At 41.0% G+C, this 26,222-nt stretch overlaps 1 protein-coding gene across 1 annotated transcript; it reads right to left on the bottom strand.

Annotated features, from left to right (window-relative positions):
• Positions 1-622: 622 nt before the first annotated feature.
• Positions 623-25,903, bottom strand: arsk (arylsulfatase family, member K). Its single transcript, XM_060906957.1, has 8 exons — positions 25,605-25,903; positions 12,120-12,249; positions 11,786-11,945; positions 10,623-10,905; positions 8,292-8,463; positions 7,962-8,186; positions 2,331-2,546; positions 623-2,073 (listed from the first exon to the last, which is right to left on the bottom strand). Exons 1-8 carry the CDS (start codon positions 25,764-25,766, stop codon positions 1,802-1,804), a joined length of 1,620 nt encoding a protein of 539 aa, XP_060762940.1. The 5' UTR covers positions 25,767-25,903; the 3' UTR covers positions 623-1,801.
• Between the last annotated feature and the right edge of the window lie 319 nt (positions 25,904-26,222).

Below are 26,222 nucleotides of genomic sequence, written 5' to 3'. Positions count from 1 at the left end.
TGGAGCCTATCCCAGCTGACTACGGGCGAAAGGCGGGGTACACCCTGGACAAGTCGCCAGGTCATCACAGGGCTGACACATAGACACAGACAACCATTCACACTCACATTCACACCTACGGTCAATTTAGAGTCACCAGTTAACCTAACCTGCATGTCTTTGGACTGTGGGGGAAACCGGAGCACCCGGAGGAAACCCACGCGGACACGGAGAGAACATGCAAACTCCGCACAGAAAGGCCCTTGCCGGCCACGGGGCTCGAACCCGGACCTTCTTGCTGTGAGACGACAGCGCTAACCACTACACCACCGTGCCGCCTGCCCCATATTGTATTTAGCAAAATAAAATTTATTTTAATAAAAACAAAAACTAATTTATTAGGAATCCCTTCACAAAGAGACTCACTATATTGAAAACCATATGTAGCCCATTAAAATGTGAAGTGTTTGTGGTTAATAACAGAATGTCAGTTGCCCCACTGGTTACAATATAGATACACATCTAGGGATACTCATACTTTAATTTGAATAAATACATTACTAAAATTTCAATGACTTTATTCATAATACTTAATTTACAATAAATCAATTTGATTTTAAATACACAAAAGCACTGCTTGTAAAAGTAGAACAAACCTCTTTAAAAAAAAAGTACAGACAGTAAACATTGTACAGCCAATACAATGTTATGAATATTGCATTTGGACATTGCAATGCATCTCAAGGAATTTATACAATTTACAATAAGTTTTTTCTTAGAAAATTTGTTTACAAATAGAGGATATTACACGGTTGCGTTAAGATATGAAGTTTATCTTCGAGTGGTGAACACATTCACGTGTGTGTGAAGTGAATGAGTGAAAATATTTTCAGCATGAGAAAATACATTTCATATCTTCGCGCAAAACCATGTAATGTTCTTTATATTATATGGACATATCCACAAAAAAAAGAAAAGAAACAAGTTAATCAAAAGAATTTTAATTTTGAACCGGCTTATCATTTTGACAACGCGCATCCAGTCAGCAGGAAAACACTGAGAGTGACGTCATCGGAGTGAAATATTGGAAATTATTATACATACGGGACACTTTTTCCATGGAATAAAAACGTGTTCTATTCCCTTCTAGCGGGTTTCGTTCATTTAGTTTGATAGCATGCAATATTGTTCACATATCGCTTATTGCTACGTGTATTACGCCACTTTACCCAATGGAAAATAAGTGTTGAATATGGTTTACGATATTGCATGGTTGTCAAGAAAACATGATGTCACACGTCGAAGACATAAAACTTCTGCGCTAGCGAACAACTGGGATCATTTGTAAACAAACGTGGCTGCAAGATTTGCTTCGTTAAATACGGAAGATTTTGAGAGAATTTTAAAAGAGAAAGACGTGTTGAACACCAGAAAGGAATGTGTATGTATAATAATAATAATAATAACATTGGCTGGCTTTTTTTCATGGTATATCAGATATATTCCATTCAGCTAGCATGATATTAAACTCGTCTTCGACTCATTCAGTATCATGCAAGCTGAATGGAATATGTCTGATATACCATGAAAAAAAAGCCAGCCAATATTATTTAAATACTGTATCTCACTCTGTTAAATCTCACTACCAGAAGCATCAGACTGAGCATTAGTGAATTAAGTTGGATCCATTTTTAAACAAATAATACAAGAAAGACACAATTACAAATGGAAGAGCGCATTTCGTTCTTTTGTTAACCCTGAACCCTAAGTCTTGTTTTGTGTCTTTGATTCTGGGAGACTGATTTTGAAGATCGTTTGATAATTATAACCTGTCAAGCCAGTCCTCAATAGCTTTCTCATTATTTTTTGCATCCTTTTGCCAGTCCACGTGCCAGCGCAGGTTGGTAATGACCTGTGTGTAATTGTTCCCAAGACTCTGCTTCCACTGCACAAACTGCTTCTTGTTGTATTGGCGGACAGCCTCAGTGACGTTGGGGTAATCCACCACTGAGCGCAGTAGCTTGTCCAGATACTGACAAACAACTGGGTAATGGGATGCCACATTCTTCATCTCAGCTTCGTCCACAGACAGATCTGATCAGGGTAAGACAATAGAGCATTGATGCTGGTGAAATATTATTACCGCTTGTCTTAATGTATTGTCTGCCAAGAATGACCGTGTTGCTAACAAAGGATGAGCGTGTATTTCCACAATACTAATCCTCATGATTAGTGAATAGCTACCATTCACTCTTAGTCACATCAGCATGCCTGGGTAAGCTATTGTTCTGTAACTGTTTAAATGTTTGTAAATTATTTTTGTTGCTTTATTAATATGGCCATGGACTCACCAAATAGTTGTGGTGGGACACTTAATCCATCTGAATATGTAATGTATTTCCACTTATCCACCCTCAGCATGTAAGTGGAGGCATTAGCATTGCAGCCATGGTATTCACTGAATACCCATTCAGGGTGAGGTTCAGTGAACTGCTTATGACCATGTGAGATCAGAGGGACCAGAGAGTAACCACTCAACCCATGTGGTATTGGGATACCTGCAAAGTCTGACACACACAATACAGAGAATTACAACATGTTATGATGCACTATGAGGCAGTGTATTGCACTGCATGTTTGGTACATTTCAAGTCCTTCATGGTTTGAGTCATTTTTGTTCAGAGCAGGAGAATCTAAATCTGGTCTGGTTGCAGGTTCCACTTGTTTAAAGAGGCGAGAATGAGGTGTGTCTTTCTTGTGTCTGAAAGCTGCTTATTTTATGTAACACATCTACTTCTGGAATAGCAATATACAGTGGTGCTTGAAAGTTTGTGAACCCTTTAGAATTTTCTATATTTCTGAATAAATATGACCTAAAACATTATCAGATTTTCATACAAGTCCTAAAAGTAGATAAAGAGAACCCAGTTAAACAAATGAGACAAAAATATTATACTTGGTCATTTATTTATTGAGGAAAATGATCCAAAATTACATATCTGTGAGTGGCAAAAGTATGTGAACCTCTAGGATTAGCAGTTAATTTGAAGGTGAAATTAGAGTCAGGTGTTTTCAATCAATGGGATGACAATCAGGTGTGAGTGGGCACCCTGTTTTATTTCAAGAACAGGGATCTATCAAAGTCTGATCTTCACAACACATTTTTGTGGAAGTGTATCATGGCATGAACAAGGGAGATTTCTGAGGACCTCAGAAAAAGCGTTGTTGATGCTCATCAGGCTGGAAAAGGTTACAAAACCATCTCTAAAGAGTTTGGACTCCACCAATCCACAGTCAGACAGATTGTGTACAAATGGAGGAAATTCAAGACCATTGTTACCCTCCCCAGGAGTGGTCGACCAACAAAGATCACTCCAAGAGCAAGGTGTGTAATAATCGGTGAGGTCATAAAGGACCCCAGGGTAACTTCTAAGCAACTGAAGGCCTCTCTCACATTGGCTAATGTTAATGTTCATGAGTCCACCATCAGGAGAACACTGAACAACAATGGTGCGCATGGCAGGGTTGCAAGGAGAAAGCCACTGCTCTCCAAAAAGAACATTGCTGCTCATCTGCAGTTTGCTAAAGATCACGTGGACAAGCCAGAAGGTTATTGGAAAAATGTTTTGTGGACAGATGAGCCCAAAATAGAACTTTTCGGTTTAAATGAGAAGCATTATGTTTGGAGAAAGAAAACCACTGCATTCCAGCATAAGAACCTTATCCCATCTGTGAAACACGGTGGTGCTAATATCATGGTTTGGGCCTGTTTTGCTGCATCTGGGCCAGGACGGCTTGCCATCATTGATGGAACAATGAATTCTGAATTATACCGGTGAATTCTAAAGGAAAATGTCAGGACATCTGTCCATGAACTGAATCTCAAGAGAAGGTGGGTCATGCAGCAAAACAACGACCCTAAGCACACAAGTCGTTCTACCAAAGAATGGTTAAAGAAGAATAAAGTTAATGTTTTGGAATGGCCAAGTCAAAGTCCTGACCTTAATCCAGTCAAAATGTTGTGGAAGGACCTGAAGCGAGCAGTTCATGTGAAGAAACGCACCAACATCCCAGTGTTGAAGCTGTTCTGTACAGAGGAATGGGCTAAAATTCCTCCAAGCCGGTGTGCAGGACTGATCAACAGTTACCGCAAACGTTTAGTTGCAGTTATTGCTGCACAAGGGGGTCACACCAGATACTAAAAGCAAAGGTTCACATACTTTTGCCACTCACAGATATGTAATATTGGATCATTTTCCTCAATAAATAAATGACCAAGGATAATATTTTTGTCTCATTTGTTTAACTGGGTTCTCTTTATCTACTTTTATGACTTGTGTGAAAATCTGATGTTGTTTTAGGTCATATTTATGCAGAAATATAGAAAATTCTAAAGGGTTCACAAACTTTCAAGCACCACTGTACACTATATGGCCAAAAGTTTGTGGACACCTGACCATAACAAACGGTACAGTATGTGCTTATTGAACATCCCATTCCAGATTTAGCCCCCCTTTGCTGTTATAATAACCTCCACTCTTCTGGGAAGTCCTTCCACTAGATTTTGAGATTTGTGCTCATTCAGCCATGAGCACTAGTGAGGTCAGGCACTGATGTTTGGTGAGGAGTCTTGGGATGCAGACAGTGTTCCACTTCATCCCAGAGATGGTCATTGGGGTTGAGGTCCGGGCTCTGTCCAGACTACTTAAAACTTTCTACTCCAACCTTAGCAAATTATGTATTCATGGACCTCAGTTTGTGCAACAGTTTAGGGAAGGCTCACATATGGATGTGATGGCCAGGGCTTTCATACTGTTCTCATCAGCCAATCATGTTGCAGCAGCACAAAGCATAAAAATCATGCAGATACAGGGAAAATGTCATCTAGATGACTTTGACTCTGGCATGGTTGTTGGTGCCAAACAACAGGTTTGGGGTAGGGTTGAGTGTTTCGGAAACTGCTCTATAGGCAGAAATGCCTTGCTGATAAAAGAGGTCAGAAGAGAATGGCCAGAACTGTTTGAGTTCAAAGGAAAGTACAACATCTCGGAATTTACAACAGAATGAACCTTCAAGTGGATGGGCAACAATTGTAGAAAACCACATCAGGTTATACTCCTGTTAGGCAACAGAGGCTACAGTAGCAAAAGACTCACTGACTCAACTTTTCAACTATCCAGTTTCTGATGAACGTGTGCTCACTGTAGCCTGATTCCTGTTTTGTTTTTTCCCTTTTTGTGGCAGCGGGGGCATGGCCGAGCGTCAGTCTGTGAATGGAGGGCGGAGTCAGGGAAGGTGAGTGGTCATGTCACTACACCTGTTGTCAATTAACGTGTTTGTGTGTCTCCTCCAGTGACCGCGCCCTATAAAAGGAGAGTGAGAAGGGGAGGTTGGCGCCGAGGGCTTGCTAGTAGCCTGTGTGTGTGTGTGTCTGTGAGACAGAGTCTGAGTTGTGTGCCGAAAAGCAGCAATAAAGAAAATAATTACCGTAAGTCGCAAACAACCGCCTGCCGTGCTTTTGTGCTCCACCCACATCAGGGTCTTTCTACACTTTTGTTTTTTAATTTTAATCAACAGAGCTATGTTTAAATCACAAAAGCACTTAGTGGGTTCATAAAAGGAAATTCAAGGAGATGTAATATATATTATTAATGCCCAAATGATTTACTAGAACAGATTAAATATGAAGTGTGGCATGCTGGACTCTTCAATATAAAACATTACTAGCCAGAAAATACAGTATCTGGTATCAGCTGGTCAAATACCTCATATATGATCTAAAAATATAGTGTCTCACTGAAAACCTACTACTGGTCTTGGTTTTAAAGCAGCATTAACAGTGTAAATTTGCAATGAAAACATCAGCAAGCCTTTCCCCATCAGACCACGCCCTCTCTGTCAAAACCATGTATATCTTGTGAGTTCCCTTTTAAAGAAAAGAAGCAGAGTCGCACTACTCTGTTTAGGCTGGCGCGAAAACTAATTTCTTGCCAGAGCTAATTTCTGCATACTACTACTGCAAACTCATCTTGGAAATTATACAATGACTACAAGTCTAGACTTTTAAACATTATAAACAGGCCCTTTAAATGACTTGGAAGTTAAGCTTCTGCTGGTTTGGAATTAAAACTCACAGCCATGCTGGGCCTTTGTGGATACGATTGGACCCCATGTACAACCCCGATTCCAAAAAAGTTGGGACAAAGTACAAATTGTCAATAAAAACGGAATGCAATAATTTACAAACCTCAAAAACTGATATTGTATTCACAATAGAACATAGACAACATATCAAATGTCAAAAGTGAGACATTTTGAAATTTCATGCCAAATATCGGCTCATTTGAAATTTCATGACAGCAACACATCTCAAAAAAGTTGGGACAGGGGCAATAAGAGGCTGGAAAGGTTAAAGGTACAAAAAAGGAACAGCTGGAGGACCAAATTGCAACTCATTAGGTCAATTGGCAATAGGTCATTAACATGACTGGGTATAAAAAGAGCATCTTGGAGTGGCAGCGGCTTTCAGAAGTAAAGATGGGAAGAGGATCACCAATCCCCCTAATTCTGCGCCGACAAATAGTGGAGCAATATCAGAAAGAAGTTTGACAGTGTAAAATTACAAAGAGTTTGAACATATCATCATCTACAGTGCATATCATCATCAAAAGATTCAGAGAATCTGGAAGAATCTCTGTGCGTAAGGGTCAAGGCCGGAAAACCATACTGGGTGCCCTTAGACGGCACTGCATCACATACAGGCATGCTTCTGTATTGGAAATCACAAAATGGGCTCAGGAATATTTCCAGAGAACATTATCTGTGAACACAATTCACCGTGCCATCCGCCGTTGCCAGCTAAAACTCTATAGTTCAAAGAAGAAGCCATATCTAAACATGATCCAGAAGCGCAGACGTCTTCTCTGGGCCAAGGCTCATTTAAAATGGACTGTGGCAAAGTGGAAAACTGTTCTGTGGTCAGACGAATCAAAATTTGAAGTTCTTTATGGAAATCAGGGACGCCGTGTCATTCGGACTAAAGAGGAGAAGGACGACCCAAGTTGTTATCAGCGCTCAGTTCAGAAGCCTGCATCTCTGATGGTACGGGGTTGCATTAGTGCATGTGGCATGGGCAGCTTACACATCTGGAAAGACACCATTGATGCTGAAAGGTATATCCAGATTCTAGAGCAACATATGCTCCCATCCAGACGACGTCTCTTTCAGGGAAGACCTTGCATTTTCCAACATGACAATGCCAAACCACATACTGCATCAATTACAGCATCATGGCTGCATAGAAGAAGGGTCCGGGTACTGAACTGGCCAGCCTGCAGTCCAGATCTTTCACCCATAGAAAACATTTGGTGCATCATAAAACGGAAGATACGACAAAAAAGACCTAAGACAGTTGAGCAACTAGAATCCTACATTAGACAAGAATGGGTTAACATTCCTATCCCTAAACTTGAGCAACTTGTCTCCTCAGTCCCCAGACGTTTACAGACTGTTGTAAAGAGAAAAGGGGATGTCTCACAGTGGTAAACATGGCCTTGTCCCAACTTTTTTGAGATGTGTTGTTGTCATGAAATTTAAAATCACCTAATTTGTCTCTTTAAATGATACATTTTCTCAGTTTAAACATTTGATATGTCATCTATGTTCTATTCTGAATAAAATATGGAATTTTGAAACTTCCACATCATTGCATTACGGTTTTATTTACAATTTGTACTTTGTCCCAACTTTTTTGGAATCGGGGTTGTATATCAAGGACAACACTAAATGTGCATTGCAATGAGTCTTTAACACCTGGATTTGTATCTGCTATTATAAACCATACAAAACAAATCAGAAACCAGTTACAAATCTAAAATCTGTCACTCGGACATTCATTTGTTAGAAAGTAAAGTAAGCTTGTCTTGAAATGAAACTGTGTCTGCAAATTTAAATCAAGCACATTAGTAGATAAATGCATTCACCAAGTACAGAAGGATACAGGTCGACAAGAGAGACTGGTAAACTGATCTCAATCCCAGATTTAATCCCTGGCCCCATCATAAGTAAGGGAACGTGGGAGCTGCCTTCGAACATGGACATCTTATAGAACTGCCTGTGCTCCATGGCTAGATCCCCATGATCCGAGGTGAAAAGCAGGACTGTGCTGTTTAATAAACCTGTGTCTCTGAGAGCAGCAATCACTTCACCTGCACCAGAGGGATGTTATCAGATTTCAGTCACAGATCTTATGCAAAGCATCAAGCACAGCAGATTAGAACTGGTGCATGAAATGTGAAACACAATCAGATTACCAAGCATGCTGTCTGCTTCGGCGCACATGGCATAATAACTGACTCGGATGTCAATGATCTCCTGCTCGGAAAAGTTGCCACTGCAGTTTTTGGTGAAGGTGGAATAATTATCAACAGGGTGCATTTGAGAAAACGGCAACCACTTTGGCAGTGAAACTTGCTCCGTGGAAACCTTTACGAAATTGAGATGACGTTAATATTATTGAACTTTTATTTATCGATCGATCAATACATAGATAGAGACATATAGGAAGATTATCCTCCATTATGTTATGAGTCAACTTAAATAAGTAAGTCAGTGAAATAAATATGCCAACATGTTGTACAACCAAATGTATGGTTTAAATATATGACTTATATGAATTAATACATCAATGAATAAAGGCTATTATGTACCCTAGAGTCCATAAAAAGATATCTAACACACACACACACACACACACACACACACACACACGCTATTTTAATTAATTAATTAAAATCAACAATTGGCAAACTGCTGTGGTATAAGAGGAATAAACACTTTATGCTTTTATAGGACAACAATCAAATCTATGGTCGTAACAGTAACTCTGCTTTGCAACGAGCCACACTGCACCACCTTTTTCGTTGATTATTTTCCTATAACAGCACACCCTGTCATTTCATTTCATTATCTCTAGCCGCTTTATCCTGTTCTACAGGGTCGCAGGCAAGCTGGAGCCTATCCCAGCTGACTACGGGCGAAAGGCGGGGTACACCCTGGACAAGTCGCCAGGTCATCACAGGGCCGACACATAGACATAAACAACCATTCACACTCACATTCACACCTACGGTCAATTTAGAGTCACCAGTTAACCTAACCTGCATGTCTTTGGACTGTGGGGGAAACCGGAGCACCCGGAGGAAACCCACGCGGGCACGGGGAGAACATGCAAACTCCGCACAGAAAGGCCCTCGCCGGCCACGGGGCTCGAACCCGGACCTTCTTACTGTGAGGCGACAGTGCTAACCACTACACCACCGTGCCACCCACACCCTGTCATGTTTTATTCATTACTACAGCCCTAGTATGACCAGTGTATAACACAAATATTATTCAAAAGCTACTGTTTCAGTATCATGACAAGTACAACACAGGTTATGGTACTCAGCCTAATGGTTAGAGAAGCAGCTTTGGGATCAAAAGGTTGCTGGTTCAATTCCTTAGACCAGCAGGAATCACTGAAGTGCCCTTGAACAAGGAACTGAACCCCCAGACTGCCCTGGGTATGTTGTATGTCTCTCTGGATAAGAGTGTCTGCTAAATGCCTGTAATGTAATTTTCTTTTCTACTTCGTCTCTATCGACAGCATTTGTTGTGCGTTTCTGATGGCCACAGATACTTTATGAAAAAAAGAGAGCAGAAAACCTATTTATACAAAACTTGATTATAATGGAAGCATGAGCGCATTTGCTGTGACAGTTAATTAACATTAAACCAAAACACATTTTCGATTTCAGTCGAAGGTATTTGTAAATTAAGCGAGAAAGTGCCTCAATTTGACCTGGAGATCACAAAGCCTTCAGGGAAAGGACATACCTTTTATTGTATTGAGCCGGTGTTTGAAAATCTGATAAAACTACAGAAGAACAGCTTTGTTAAGATTTTCTCTCATATCTGTGTAACGGAGGGCGGCACGGTGGTGTAGTGGTTAGCGCTGTCGCCTCACAGCAAGAAAGTCCGGGTTCGAGCCCCGTGGCCGGCGAGGGCCTTTCTGTGCGGAGTTTGCATGTTCTCCCCGTGTCCGCGTGGGTTTCCTCCGGGTGCTCCGGTTTCCCCCACAGTCCAAAGACATGCAGGTTAGGTTAACTGGTGACTCTAAATTGAGCGTAGGTGTGAATGTGAGTGTGAATGGTTGTCTGTGTCTATGTGTCAGCCCTGTGATGACCTGGCGACTTGTCCAGGGTGTACCCCGCCTTTCGCCCGTAGTCAGCTGGGATTGGCTCCAGCTTGCCTGCGACCCTGTAGGACAGGATAAAGCGGCTAGAGGGGATGAGATGAGATCTGTGTAATGGCTGCAGTTTTGAATTTGCAACTACATAATTGCATTTTAAATATTGATTGACAGAATTCAACAACTGCCCCTAAGCATCCAAGTGGATTTCAAGTACACAGGTTTGTTTCTCAGTGCAGGGAACTTCTTATGCACAGTAAACACACACGTGCGAAAAATGCAGTAGATGAAAATTTCATAGGGAAAAAATTGCTTGAGTATCTCTTTAACATTCATTCTTTAAATCTGATTACAACAGTGAATGTTTATTCAATGTTGCCATCAATGATGAAGGCGATGAAGAACAACTTGCCTTTTTGAGCCAGTAGGGTGAGGTACGGAAGGTGGAGCCTCCAGCAGTTGGACCCAGCTCCTCTGTGCGGTATGGATGAGGCAGGTTCAACCCCAGATACAGAGCAAAGGGCTGCGACAGAGCTGCAGCCTTTTGTCTGATCCACTGCACAGCACTGTCTGTGATGTCCCAGTCTTTGGTCATGACTCTAACTGTGGACCCGTTACCTACTAAGTCTGCCACAGGACGACCCTCCTGGCTCAGAAGAAATGCCACTTCTCGGGTCCACGCCTCCACACGATTGCTGGCCAATGGTGTTTTTATGCAGAATGGAAGATACAAGTAAACACACACAAGATTGAAAATATGCATTTATTTCATGCTGCCACAACAAGACAAAGTGCTATTCATATTAAAGGGGTGTGCAAGACTGTTTTACTTAATCCGAACAAAGCATTTCTTTTTGATATTTCCCCATTTTCTCTTCAATTTTGTGACCTGCCAATTTGCACCCACCAGCCAGGTCTCCCCTATCATACAACAGCTAGTAAACAGGAAGGGTGAAGGTTAACATGCTTCCTCCGAGAACTGGTCAATTGCATCCTTTTATCCTGCTTTCATCATTCTATTTCACAGAGCAGCTTAAAAGACACTCAGTGGAAAGAGCTATCTACCCACTTCTGCATACTGTACATACGTATGCCTGCGATTTGGCTAGTGTTACTATGATAAAAGTAAAAAAAAACCAAAATGAGTTAGATTAAAGCTCAAAAAGGGCTTAATGGTTGGAGAAGCAGCTTAAGGTCACTGGTTTGAGTCCTTAGACCAGCAGGAATGGCTGAAGTGCCCTTGAGCAAGGCACCCAACCCCCATCTGCTCCAAGAGCATCTGCTAAATACCATGAAAGTAACGTAGCAGGGAAGACTAGACCACTCCTCCTACCCGGAAAGCAATCACAGCCAATTTTGCTCTCTAGATTCCTGATCATTCATGGTTATGACATAGTTTGAACTTACAATCTCCAGATGTTAAGACATACACTTTACTGTTGCACCACTCAGGTGCCATTTTTATTGGGCCTCATGGGATCCCTGTCCAGATGGACACCTACATATAATTAATATGACTTATATTACAACATAAATATAGTAGTGTGCAGAAAACATGATGTTTATTCCAGTCACCTGACCGTGTGGCCCCCTGATGTGTAGTCTAGCTTCCCCATACGGTGGGTGTGATAGCCTGCTTTCTGTAGATCATCCATCCATGTCGTAGCATTGTGAGCAAGGCATTTGTAATTGTTCCAGGCCTGAGTTAAATGGACAAATTTTCCACTCCACATCGCTGTCAATGGACACAGACAGTACAATGAGCTGTAGGAACTGCACTGTTACTTTGGAAAAATCTCTAATTAGTGCAATTTCGTTAAAGCACAGAATATCAACGTTAGCCTGCTAACACTGGAAGGATGTCTGAAGTAAAAAGTAAAAGGAGTTTTTAATAGACACTGCACTGTACCTGCTCTTGAAGGACAACAAACTGGAGAATTTGTGTAGGAGTTGAGGAAGATTGCACCCATCTGCCTCATGTAGGTAATATATGGGAGCTGGACAACTTTGTTTCCAGGGGGAAAGGTTAATCTTCCATCCTGGAGATGACACAAAGGCATTACTGACAAGAAAATAATACATGATGAGAAAAATTAGGAGAAAAAAATTCAACAGACGACAGAAGCATCCTTCTATATATTTTATACATTTGGAGTACATTGTGCCCTGCGATGACCTGGCGACTTGTCCAGGGTGTACCCCGCCTCTTGTCCATAGTCAGCTGGGATGGGCTCCAGCTTGCCTGCGACCCTGGAGAACAGGATAAAGCGGCTAGAGATAATGGATGGATGGATGGATGGATGGATGGATGGAGTACATCATGTAGGCTAGTACCATGGACTTAAAAGATAGAGAATGTACTTTGTCGTAAGTTGTCATTATGGAACATGTTTGGGTTAGGACCTTTAGTTCCAGGGAAGGAAATTATAATACTTCAGTTTACAAAGACATTCTTGCAAGTGTGCACATCAAAGTTTGTTCTAATAGTTCGAGGAAATCATGGCCTAATGGTTAGAGAAGCAGCTTTAGGCCCAAAAGGATGCTGGTTTGATTCCCTAGACCAGCAGGAATGACTGAAGTGTCCTTGAGTAAGGCACCTAACCTGCAACTGCTCTGGGTATGTCGTATGTCACTCTGGATAAGAGAATCTGCTAAATGCTTGTAATGTAATGAAAAACCACATATGGATGTGATCTGGTGTCTATAAACTTTTGGTGATATAATGTATATTAGTATGCAAAGGCCAGCCAGCCAGCAGCGTACACATTATGTAAAAATTGTGTATTCTCATGGCTCTACGTGACATTATGTTACAAAAGCATCAAGGTAACAATCCATGCACTTGCCTATCCACCATTATACAGTGGTGCTTGGAAGTTTGTGAACCCTTTAGAATTTTATACATTTCTGCATAAATATGACCTAAAACATCATCAGATTTTCACACAAGTCCTAAAAGTAGATAAAGAGAACCCGGTTAAACAAATGAGACAAAAATATTATACTCAGTCATTTATTTATTGAGGAAAATGATCCAATATTACATATCTGTGAGTGGCAAAAGTATATGAACCTTTGCTTTCAGTATCTGGTGTGACCCCCTTGTGCAGCAATAACTGCAACTAAACGTTTCCAGTAACTGTTGATCAGTCCTGCACACCGGCTTGGAGGAATTTTAGCCCATTCCTCCGTACAGAACAGCTTCAGCTCTGGGATGTTGGTGGGTTTCCTCACATGAACTGCTCGCTTCAGGTCCTTCCACGACATTTCCATTGGATTAAGGTCAGGACTTTGACTTGGCCATTCCAAAACATTAACTTTATTCTTCTTTAACCATTCTTTGGTAGAACGACTTGTGTGCTTAGGGTCGTTGTCTTGCTGCATGACCCACCTTCTTTTGAGATTCAGTTCATAGACAGATGTCCTGACATTTTCCTTTAGAATTTGCTGGTATAATTCAGAATTCATTGTTCCATCAATGATGGCAAGCCGTCCTGGCCCAGATGCAGCAAAACAGGCCCAAACCATGATACTACCACCACCACGTTTCACAGATGGGATAAGGTTCTTATGCGGTAAAGCAGTGTTTTCCTTTCTCCAAACACAACGCTTCTAATTGAAACAAAAAAAGTTCTATTTTGGTCTCATCCGTCCACAAAACATTTTTCCAATAGCCTTCTGGCTTGTCCATGGGATCTTTAGCAAACTGCAGATGAGTAGCAATGTTCTTTTTAGAGAGCGGTGGCTTTCTCCTTGCAACTCTGCCATGCACACCATTGTTGTTCAGTGTTCTCCTGATGGTGGACTCATGGACATTAACATTAGCCAATGTGAGAGAGGCCTTCAGTTGCTTAGAAGTTACCCTGGGGTCCTTTGTGGCCTCGCTGACTATTACACGCCTTGCTCTCGGAGTGATCTTTGTTGGTCGACCACTCCTGGGGAGGGTAACAATGGTCTTGAATTTCCTCCATTTGTACACAATCTGTCTGACTGTGGATTGGTGGAGTCCAAACTCTTTAGAGATGGTTTTGTGACCTTTTCCAGCCTGATGAGCATCAACAACGCTTTTTCTGAGATCCTCAGAAATCTCCTTTGTTCGTGCCATGATACACTTCCACAAACATGTTGTGAAGACCAGACTTTGACAGATCCCTGTTCTTTAAATAAAACAGGGTGCCCACTCACACCTGATTGTCATCCCATTGATTGAAAACACCCGACTCTAATTTCACCTTCAAATTAACTCCTAGAGGTTCACATACTTTTGCCACTCACAGATATGTAATATTGGATAAATTTCCTCAATAAATAAACGACCAAGTACAATATTTTTGTCTCATTTGTTTAACTGGGTTCTCTTTATCTACTTTTAGGACTTGTGTGAAAATCTGATGATGTTTTAGGTCATATTTATGCAGAAATATAGACAATTCTAAAGGGTTCACAAACTTTCAAGCACTACTGTAAATGTGTCACAAACTGTGAAACCATAGTACACTAAATTAAATTTAAATATGCTTTTGTTCAATATATTTAAAATGATGGGTTGAAGCAGATTTTGTCATTGTTAATATTTATTTTATATTCATTAAACAATACTAGAAACATTGCTGTACATTTTTATGAAGCAACATTTACATTACACTGTATGTACAAGGTGTGACAATTAAATAACAAGACTGGGGAACCATGTGCGTTATCCACGTGGCATGCATTGACCAATGGACGGACAAACAACCCCTGAACATTTTTATGAAAGAGAAAGTATTAAAGTATGCATTGCTTGAAGTAGACATGTTTTTCTGACATTTTGTAAAAATGGTCAGTTCAAAAATTGAGCAATGCATCAATTTGAATTTTTTGGTGAAATACGAAGAAAAAACACCAGCACACTCAGTGAAAAGGTTTGTAGCCAAGAAACACATCTTTGACTCTCCTCCTTACTCATACCATGCAACTTTTTTCTTTTCAGAAAAATCAAGCCTGCACACAAGGGAACCTGTCTTGGATCTGTTCCAGAAATGATGAGAAAAATGATGGAGACTAAGGGACGAAAACCAGAACGCAGTGGTGTGTAGTTGCAGAAGGAGAAAGGAACTGAAATGTTTGTTTTCTTTATTAAAATTGAATTACAGCATTAGTCTTGTTATTTCATAGCCAAACATATTACAGACACAACTTACAGCATTATTCAGATATCATACACCTCTAACACTATTAACTTTGTTATACGTTGTAGTAAAGCGAAATGCAACCCCAGTTCCAAAAAATGTTGGGACGCTGTGTAAAGTGTAAATAAAAACAGAATGCAATAATTTGCAAATCATGGAAACCCTATATTTCACTGAAAATAGTAGAAGGACAACATATCAAATGCTGAAATTGAGAAATTTTATTGTTTTTTTTAAAAAAAACATATACTTATTTTGAATTTGATGTCAGCAACACGTTTCAAAAAAGTTGGGACACAACTTCATGTTCATGATTTCTTCATGATTGCTCGGACAGAATATTTAAACTGTTAGGATCATTTTCGCATCCATTTCTGCCAGATCCTACTGAACAGCATTTCCAACTGATCCTGCAACATTTCGACATTTCGTGGGTGCAAACAAACTGCAGAGTATTCTTCCATATAAATATCTTTTAATTAACAAAGTAAGGGAAGTTTCTTTTAAAATGTGAAATAGGCTTTATACTGCAAATCATCTTCTCATTATCTCTAGCCGCTTTATCCCGTCCTACAGGGTCGCAGGCAAGCTGGAGCCTATCCTGGCTGACTACGGGCGAAAGGCGGGGTACACCCTGGACAAGTCGCCAGGTCATCACAGGGCTGACACATAGACACAGACAAACATTCACACTCACATTCACACCTACGGTCAATTTAGAGTCACCAGTTAGCCTAACCTGCATGTCTTTGGGCTGTGGGGGAAACCGGAGCACCCGGAGGAAACCCACGCAGACACGGGGAGAACATGCAAACTCCGCACAGAAAGGCCCTCGCCAGCCACGGGGCTCGAACCCAGACCTTCTTGCTCTGAGGCGACAGCGCTAACCACTACACCACCGTGCCGCCCACTGCAAATCATTACATGCTTAAATTTAAGAAGGATATCTGCGTGAACTGTTCCTTTTGTGACACATACCCAGAAACAAAGCCCCCAGCAGTGTTGCCAGATACTGCTGATGTTTTCCAGCCCAAAATATGTTCAAAACCCGCCAAAATGCACTTAAAACCGCCCAAAATGTAAAATGTACTTGATGCCTATCTTGTAAAGTAAAAATATGCAGCTAAAGACCAGTATACTATTTGTAAATCAAACAACAATGCAAACAACTTCTAAATGGCAACATGAGACCGTCAGTGCTGGAGGTGAAAAATCTGCTGTCTGGCACTCGGCTACGTATGGTTGAATCAGATTATAACTTTACAATCATCTGCTGTGTTCTGAATCCTACATGCACCAGTAGGTGACGCACACGCATAATATTATGTAGGCTATGTTAGGCTACGATGCATATCTAACATCTGCATTGCTGAGGTTATTTATTTTTTATTTGTCTTTTATTTATTTATTTATCTTATTTATCCTGTTTGCTTTATTAATTTTATAGACCTAGTTATTCTGCTTAATTTATTTTTGTCTACATCCATGTATTTTCTTCATCTGTTATCCTGATACTGTACTTTTTTTTTGTATTTTGCCCACTTTGGCATCTTGACTAGCCGTCGTTCACTAACTGCACTCTGTGTCGTGTGATGCCCGCGATCTCTGATTGGGTCACAGAAGTGTTTAATATGGATTGGATTGGATGTAGACTAGTGGACGTAGATAGTACATAGAATGTGCTGCATCAAAGTCCTTCTAAGGCTATATAAGTGTCTCTGGCTGCATTCTCACACAGAACGTCGGTGCGAAATATTTATAAACATCTGATAAAAACCCGCCGAACTAACGCCAACCAGCCCAAGCCATTTTTTGCCCGCAAAGTAGAATTCAAAACCGCCCAATCTGGCAACACTGGCCCTCAGACTAGCTACTAATTTTTAGAAAGACGTGTCCTGCTTCATTATTGATAATATAGATTCTGATTTCTGTCTTTTTTTTTGGAAAAAATGTACTGTTTGGTCTCTACAATAACAGCAGCAACAAAACTAAAGAATTCTATATCATCAATTGGATCATAATACGAGTGAAATACCATATTCATAAATCCAAATTTAGCCAGACTAAACCCTTACTTTGGGGACTTAAGCAGCATAGAAAAACAATTACTGAGTCACAAAATCAGAAATAATGTTAAAATTACTGATTTGTGTGGTTATTTTAATATGTTCAGTTGAAAATCCCCCTGAGTGAAATGTTAATGTTTTTTGTTTCGACTGTATTATGACTTCTGTTTTTGTCTGTCTTTATTGCAAAATTAAAAATAAAAAAAAGAGAAAAAAGCTTTAAAAAACACATCTTTGTCAAAATAAAAGTCTCACAGCAGCCTCACCACCACCACTACTATTACAACAACTAATAATAATAATAATAATAATAGTTCACACTAAGTCAAATATCAACTTCCCAGACTTTCACTGACTAAAGTTGAATTTCCATGATCTATAATGATCAGAAAAACAGACAAAAACCAGCCACGGTATTTTAATCCCATCAATTTGCGAGATTTATTGACTAATTCACAGATGTTTCCAATACAACAACAAATTAGTTTTCACTGATTAAACTTAGGTGGCACGGTGGTGTAGTGGTTAGCACTGTCGCCTGGGTTCTGGGTTCGAGTCCCGTGGCCGGCGAGGGCCTTTCTGTGTGGAGTTTGCATGTTCTCCCCGTGTCCGCGTGGGTTTCCTCCGGGTGCTCCGGTTTTCCCCACAGTCCAAAGACATGCAGGTTAGGTTAACTGGTGACTCTAAATTGACCGTAGGTGTGAATGGTTGTTTGTCTCTGTGTCAGCCCTGCGATAACCTGGCGACTTGTCCAGGGTGTAACCCACCTCTCGCCCATAGTCAGCTGGGATAGGCTCCTGCGACCCTGTAGAACAGGATAAGTTGCTACAGATGATGGATGGATGCTTAAACCTAGGAAAAGTACTGCATGGAAAATATTGCCAAAATGGCAACTAAAATTTAAACATTACAAACAAAATTCCCTGATATCCCATGACCTGGCCTAAAATATGATCAAATCCACTGACTTTCCATGTCTGGAATAGACTTTTTAAGATTCCACGATACTCTCGAAATTCCATGGGACCAATAGGAACCCTGAATATTATCCATCCATCCATTATCTGTAGCCGCTTATCCCAGCCTTTCTCAACTGGGGTGCCATGGCACCCTGGGGTGCTGTCTCACTTCATTAGGGGTGCCGTCAAAAAATTATATATTCTAACATTGAAATAAATAAAATGAATTAAAATTCCAAAAAACGATAGTTACACTAGATCATCGCCGCCTCATGCATCATCAAAATTTGTCCCATGGCCCCCTTTCCCATGTCACATCATCACTGCCGGGGTCAGCGTATGGTCAGCGTGACTGCATGTATTTTATATGGGGGTGCCTTGGGAATTTGCATACTTCTGAAGGGTGCCATGACTGAAAAAAGGTTGAGAAATGCTGGCTTATCCTGTTATACAGGGTCACAGATGAATATTATTATTATTATTATTATTATTATTATTAATAATAATAATAATAATAATAATAAGAAGAAGAAGAAGAAGAATATGGACTCAAATACCACTGAAAGACACAAAATAAAATAAGTAGAGCTGAAGTGAAATAAAACTGCTGAACAAAAGAAAAAGTAGTAGTTGAGCAGAAGGGGGTCCGTCTCAGAAACTGGTCTCTCATTTGGGACATTATGGTCAAAAAATAAATTTTCTAATTTTACTATTTTTTTTGCATTTACCTAACACTCAATGTTTCGTTTGTCATGTTTAATAAGAATAAAGATAGTATCTTGCTTTATCTGGCCTCCACTGTGGAAAAATTTTTTGATTGCAATTCAAATGCTTTTGTAAAATTGATTTACATATAAAATAAATACATCATGAAGAATTAAAGCCCCTCCTTCACAGAGGAGTGAAAATATTGAATAAATTTCCTCTTTTTGATTGCTTGGGTGGGCGGCACGGTGGTGTAGTGGTTAGCGCTGTCGCCTCACAGCAAGAAGGTCCGGGTTCGAGCCCCGTGGCCGGCGAGGGCCTTTCTGTGCGGAGTTTGCATGTTCTCCCCGTGTCCGCGTGGGTTTCCTCCGGGTTCTCCGGTTTCCCCCACAGTCCAAAGACATGCAGGTTAGGTTAACTGGTGACTCTAAATTGACCGTAGGTGTGAGTGTGAATGGCTGTCTGTGTCTATGTGTCAGCCCTGTGATGACCTGGCGACTTGTCCAGGGTGTACCCCGCCTTTCGCCCGTAGTCAGCTGGGATAGGCTCCAGCTTGCCTGCAACCCTGTAGAAGGATAAAGCGGCTAGAGATAATGAGATGAGATGATTGCTTGGGTTAAAAATGGCAAGTTATGATGACTGAATTGATTATTCACTTAAATATGAATAATATGATACATTTTGGGTATTTGATATGGCGAAATAGGACACAATGGAAAAATCAAGAACACACCGGAAAGATGAGAACGGCGGTGGTAAAAGAACAGCGACTGTACCGGCTGAAGGTCGCGCGGGTCTCTGCTGCGGCGTGCGAGCAACGGGACATCACTACTGCACCGGATGGAGCGGAGGCGGGGCAAAATGACTGGCCGTAGATTCTATCAAAAGTTCGATCTAAATTGACCATGGTTGCAAAATATTGGCCAAAAATACGCAAACACTACGAAATATGAAAGTAAGATCTCATCTCATCTCATTATCTCTAGCCGCTTTATCCTTCTACAGGGTTGCAGGCAAGCTGGAGCCTATCCCAGCTGACTACGGGCGAAAGGCGGGGTACACCCTGGACAAGTCGCCAGGTCATCACAGGGCTGACACATAGACACAGACAACCATTCATACTCACATTCACACCTACGGTCAATTTAGAGTCACCAGTTAACCTAACCTGCATGTCTTTGGACTGTGGGGGAAACCGGAGCACCCGGAGGAAACCCACGCGGACACGGGGAGAACATGCAAACTCCACACAGAAAGGCCCTCGCCGGCCCCGGGGCTCGAACCCAGGACCTTCTTGCTGTGAGGCGACAGCGCTAACCACTACACCACCGTGCCGCCTGAAAGTAAGATGAAAAAGAAATTCTATTGCCTTATACTGCAAGACTAAAACAAAATAAAACTGTCAAAACTCACCTTTTCAGTGATAATGCCCGAACAGATCACCCGCGTAACAGAAAGACCGTAAATGGAAGCACGATCAACTTCTAACTGTTGGAGTGGAAAATTCCATTCTACACATGCAAATTGTTAATGTGTGTCCTTCCCCGCACACAAATAACACGCTACGGTAAAAAATAGACCACAACTCATTTTATAGTTCAGAAATTCATACAAGACCAGCTACCATCGTAACATATTCTCTAAGAAACATATTCTATACCTAACTTTCAGCTTTCGTTTTAAAAAAACAAAATCGCAGATTTATAACTAAATTTTTATATGGCGTAGTGATTTTAAGTTGCTACTTTCGGTGAGGTAGTGACCTTGACCCTGGGGCTTTCTGTTTAGATCAAAACACATGATCATATTGGTTTTGGGTCTGCGGAAAATGGAGTTACAACGGTGATCAAATATTTTGCATGATGTTTTATTACGGTTATGATTATTCTGTGAGCGCACCAATCCTTAGGTGTATAAAGTTACAACTTAAAATACAATTAGTGATAACTGTAGACTTTTCAGTGGACTACAACCTTTTTAAAGGAATGCGATGTAGTCAACCATTTATCATGTCCCAGATCAAGCCGCCATTTTTCCACAAATTTGCAGAATTTTTTCCAAATTCTGAAGAGTATTCACATCAAATATTTAGTTTTATCTGTATTATTTCTATCATTATATATATGTGAATATATATGCATAATTGTATATAATATATATGCATAATTATGATATTGTGGGTGTCTGTGTACGTATGGATATGTGTATAGTTATAGGTATATGTATGTACTGTATATATGTATTGTATGTGTGTATATATGCATAACATAAGTATCTGTGGCAGCACGGTGGTGTAGTGGTTAGCGCTGTCGCCTCACAGCAAGAAGATCCGGGTTCGAGCCCCGTGGCCAGTGAGGGCCTTTCTGTGCGGAGTTTGCATGTTGCCCGTGTGGGTTTCCTCTGGGTGCTCCGGTTTCCCCCAAAGACATGCAGGCTAGGTTTACTGGTGACTCTAAATTGACCGTAGGTGTGAATGGTTGTCTGCGTCTATGTGTCAGCCCTGTGATGACCTGGCGACTTGTCCAGGTTGTTTGTTGCTTTTGTATATATAGTTTATTATGGCAGAAAGTGACGTTTGATTAGCGGTGGTATAGAGGGTTGGGATTTGATAAGTTATTTACTTCTTCCTAATGCTTTCCGAACATTATTATGTTACTGCCTTGTGGCTATGCTATTCTGTTTGTTTATGATGATTTTTTGATTATTGTATTTTTTATTTTTATTATTATTATTATTATTATTATTTATTTTTTAATTTTATATCTTTCTTCTTTACTGTTCGGAATAAAGCAATCAATTTATTTCAAACTAAAACCAACATCACCATTCAAAACCATATAGTTTATTGATTGTGAGTATATTTAGCGGGGTACCCCCACAGTACCCAGTTTCTGAGACAGACCCATGGCAGTTCCCCCACTCTGTCTGTCTCTCGGTGCCATTTGACAGTTTCTGAGCAATGATCTGTAGTTTCCCTCTCTTTCTCACTATGCTGCAATATACAGTATACTGTACTTTATTGTTTCTGGGTGGTAGAAGAGAGCAACTGGACTTGTTTGAAGATTCCTGAAAACGTTTCGCCTCTCATCCGAAAGGCTTCCTCAGTTCTGTCTGACTAATAGGGAGTATCAAGTATTTATTCTCTCATGGATCATAATAGAATCAGGATTCTGATGGCTGCATAGTAGGCGGCTGATAAATGATGTGTTCAGTGATGGTCGTTCCAGGTTAACAAAAAAAAAAGAACGATCCTCTCTGGCTAAGATGTCTGCCAGTTTTCTGGAAGTCCTCTCATACTCCCGCACCAGTTGAAGGGATCTCATCCCAAAGTGCGCAGAAAACTGGCAGACATTTTAGCCAGAGAGGATCGTTCTTTTTTTTGTCAACCTGGAACGGCCATCACTGAATAGAGGTGGAGGTCTAAGACATCATTTATCAGCCACCTACTATGCAGCCATCAGAATTCTGATTCTATTATGATCCAGGAGAGGATAAATACCTGATACTCCCTATTAGTCAGACAGAACTGAGGAAGCCTTTTGGATGAGAGGTGTGAGGGAAATTTAATAGATGAACATGATTATGCTCAGTGTTTCTGTATGTTGAGCTCAAGTGACTTAGTGTACTGAGAAAAGTTGTTTTTCCAATGCTGTAATCGCCTTTCTGTGGCCTTGGCTGGTGATAAGCAGGGTGCCTGCGTTCTCCATAACTACGCATCCGCCTGCACATACCAGAGCACGCCAGGTGCACGCTTTAACAAAGCTTCATAGAAAATCTTGAGCCAATCACGTGAAGATGCAAGCAGTAAGCGAATGCCTTTAGAGTATAATAGATAACAGCCACTAAAAAACAACTCAGAGAGTTGTACTCTCGGCATCACTGAAGTGGTGTCTTCTACTCTTCTCTTTCCTTTCCTATTTTATATATCTGTTTTATATAATCTACTATAATAAATAACAGGGCGGCACAGTGGTGTAGTGGTTAGCGCTATCGCCTCACAGCAAGAAGGTCCGGGTTCGAGCCCCGTGGCCGGCGAGGGCCTTTCTGTGTGGAGTTTGCATGTTCTCCCCGTGTCCGCGTGGGTTTCCTCCGGGTGCTCCGGTTTCCCCCACAGTCCAAAGACATGCAGGTTAGGCTAACTGGTGACTCTAAATTGACCGTAGGTGTGAATGTGAGTGTGAATGGTTGTCTGTGTCTATGTGTCAGCCCTGTGATGACCTGGCGACTTGTCCAGGGTGTACCCCGCCTTTCGCCCATAGTCAGCTGGGATAGGCTCCAGCTTGCCTGCGACCCTGTAGAAGGATAAAGCGGCTAGAGATAACGGGATGAGATGAGATAATAAATAACTGAAAAGACAACTGCTAAGTGTTCTGAAGTGTTTATTAGACATTTCCATTACAGAGGTGAAACGTGGGCGGCACGGTGGTGTAGTGGTTAGCGCTGTCGCCTCACAGCAAGAAGGTCCGGGTTCGAGCCCCGTGGCCGGCGAGGGCCTTTCTTTGTGGAGTTTGCATGTTCTCCCCGTGTTCACGTGGGTTTCCTCCGGGCGCTCCGGTTTCCCCCACAGTCCAAAGACATGCAGGTTAGGTTAACTGGTGACTCTAAATTGACCGTAGGTGTGAATGTGAGTGTGAATGGTTGTCTGTGTCTATGTGTCAGCCCTGTGATGACCTGGCGACTTGTCCAGGGTGTACCCCGCCTTTCGCCCGTAGTCAGCTGGGATAGGCTCCAGCTTGCCTGCGACCCTGTAGGACAGGATAAAGCGGCTAGAGATAATGAGATGAGAGGTGAAACGTTTTCAAGAATCTTCAAGCAAGTCCAGTTGCTCTCTTCTACCAACCACAGTTTACTATGTACCTGGATGACTGAGAATCTTCACAGACATGTACTTTGTTGTTGTACTTATTTGCCTTTGCTCTTTTCTCAGTGTGTGTGATGTTCTGTAATAAGGTGCGTTCATGTGCTATTGGAATTATGGTAAATACCAAACGCTGACATGGAAAGCACACATGAACGCCCCCTCTTGTGGTATTTTCTACTGGGCAACTCGTAGAAAATTTTGATACACGAGTTGCCGAGATGAGATGAACTTTAACCTTTTCAACATGGCGGCGAGCAGTACAAGACACTTGAATGGTAAGCATTGTACGCTACTAAAGTTTTTTTTTTTACTAGTACTTTACCTTTTGACTTTTGATAACTCATATTCCTGCTGCAGCTGATGAACAAGGCAATCTATAATTGTTTTAGCCAAATAACAGGCCTGATTCTGAATCTGGTCTACCATCTTTAATTTGTCAACAACAACAAAAGCATGTGAACACAACACACTGGTAAATGGGCAATTCCATGTAAATGTCAACCTCACCATGCAAAAATAGAGCAACATGTAATACATCAAAACCACTCCCAGAGATATCACCTAGGCCTGTATTTTACAGATGTGAATAAGTAGAACCAATTTGTAACCAACCTAATATGTCACTGTCAGTCTTTCTTTCTTATAATGTAAAACCCAAGCTAAAATCAACTTTGATCATGTACAATTCTATATTATTGCCACAAGCCACAGAAATGTATGCTAAAATCCACAAAACAGCAAAACAATAGCCATCCTAAATATTATTTAAGAACTTTGATAGTTTTAGCTGATATTTAGAGAGTTTTTCAAAGGGTTATGGTGGTTAAATTGCTGATTTTCTAAACATATGCCATGTCTATTTCAGACGCGTCACATCCATAATGGAATTTCGTCGCATCCATAACGCTGACTTTTCCTTCCGAAACTCTGCATGAAATACAAAATATTTTAAACAAAGATTTTTTAATATTCACCTTGGACCCCTCTATCAAATGGATATCTCCATTTCGACATTAGGTTTACGATTTCACAGAGTTTGATAAAAATGTACAGTCACCCAAGAAAAGTGATACTTTTTCTGTCACATCCATAACGCATCTTTTATTGGCATTTTCTGGCATGCCCTAGATGTACTATGGGAATTGTTCTTGTTCTATCACTTCTCCAGTATGGTACAGCCTTAAAATATGCAACACCTGTTTAAATACTGGGAGACGATAAAACATGCACTGGGTCATTTGTTGCCATTTTGAGTTCAAGTGTCACGTCCATAACGCTGGAATTGCTTAAATACCACTTCCCAACTGGAAAATATCATCTTCCCATAGCACATGAACGCAGCATGACTCCACCCTAACCACAAGCATTTCACTGTCCACATGTCCTGTCAAGTGATAAGTAAAGTGGATTTGACTTGACCTGTGTCTATATAAAACAGACAGGAATATTTTCAGGACACTTTAAAAACTTTTAGCTGATGAATCGCCTCCCTGATTAGTACAAACACACTGCACTCTATAGGAATCTCATCATCACATACTTGAGCCTGTGGTTCTGTTTTGGACAGAAACAGTAACTCACCTGAATGCTACTGTAGGCCTGTCACTTTTCAAGAAAAATACAAATACTTACAAATGCATCAGCCATGACAATCACTATATTTGGGTTTTGTTTTGATGTCCTGTTCAGGTCCAAGCCCAAAGCTTTTAGTGAAAAAACTTGCAGCAAAAACAAAGGAAATGTCTTCATCTTGCTGTAAGAGTGCAGATCCTCAGCAGCACATTGTTTGTTCATGAATTAGTGACTCATTTTTGTTTTTATGTATTTTCTTCATGAACACGGTGAGACTGTGTTTATTAACATGGCTCACTTGTATTACTTCCGCTTGCTACAAAGGTTTTCCGACTCCTCTGATATTCATCACACTCTTGTGGTCATAAACACAACACAGCATGGGAGCTCTATATAAAACCTGGAGAGCTCAGAGGCTGGTCAGAGTGAAGCCATCTGGCCGCCATCTTGCCACTCACACCGCATGTGTTAAAGAGGAGTATCCGATCAAACTTCTCATCTCATCTCATTATCTGTAGCTGCTTTATCCTGTTCTACAGGGTCGCAGGCAAGCTGGAGCCTATCCCAGCTGACTACGGGCGAAAGGCGGGGTACACCCTGGACGAGTCGCCAGGTCATCACAGGGCTGACACATAGACACAGACAACCATTCACACTCACATTCACACCTACGGTCAA

The sequence above is a fragment of the Neoarius graeffei genome, chromosome 24 (genome assembly GCF_027579695.1).
Source record: "Neoarius graeffei isolate fNeoGra1 chromosome 24, fNeoGra1.pri, whole genome shotgun sequence".
Lineage (NCBI taxonomy): Eukaryota > Metazoa > Chordata > Actinopteri > Siluriformes > Ariidae > Neoarius > Neoarius graeffei.
This window is presented reverse-complemented; position numbering and strand designations above follow the sequence as displayed.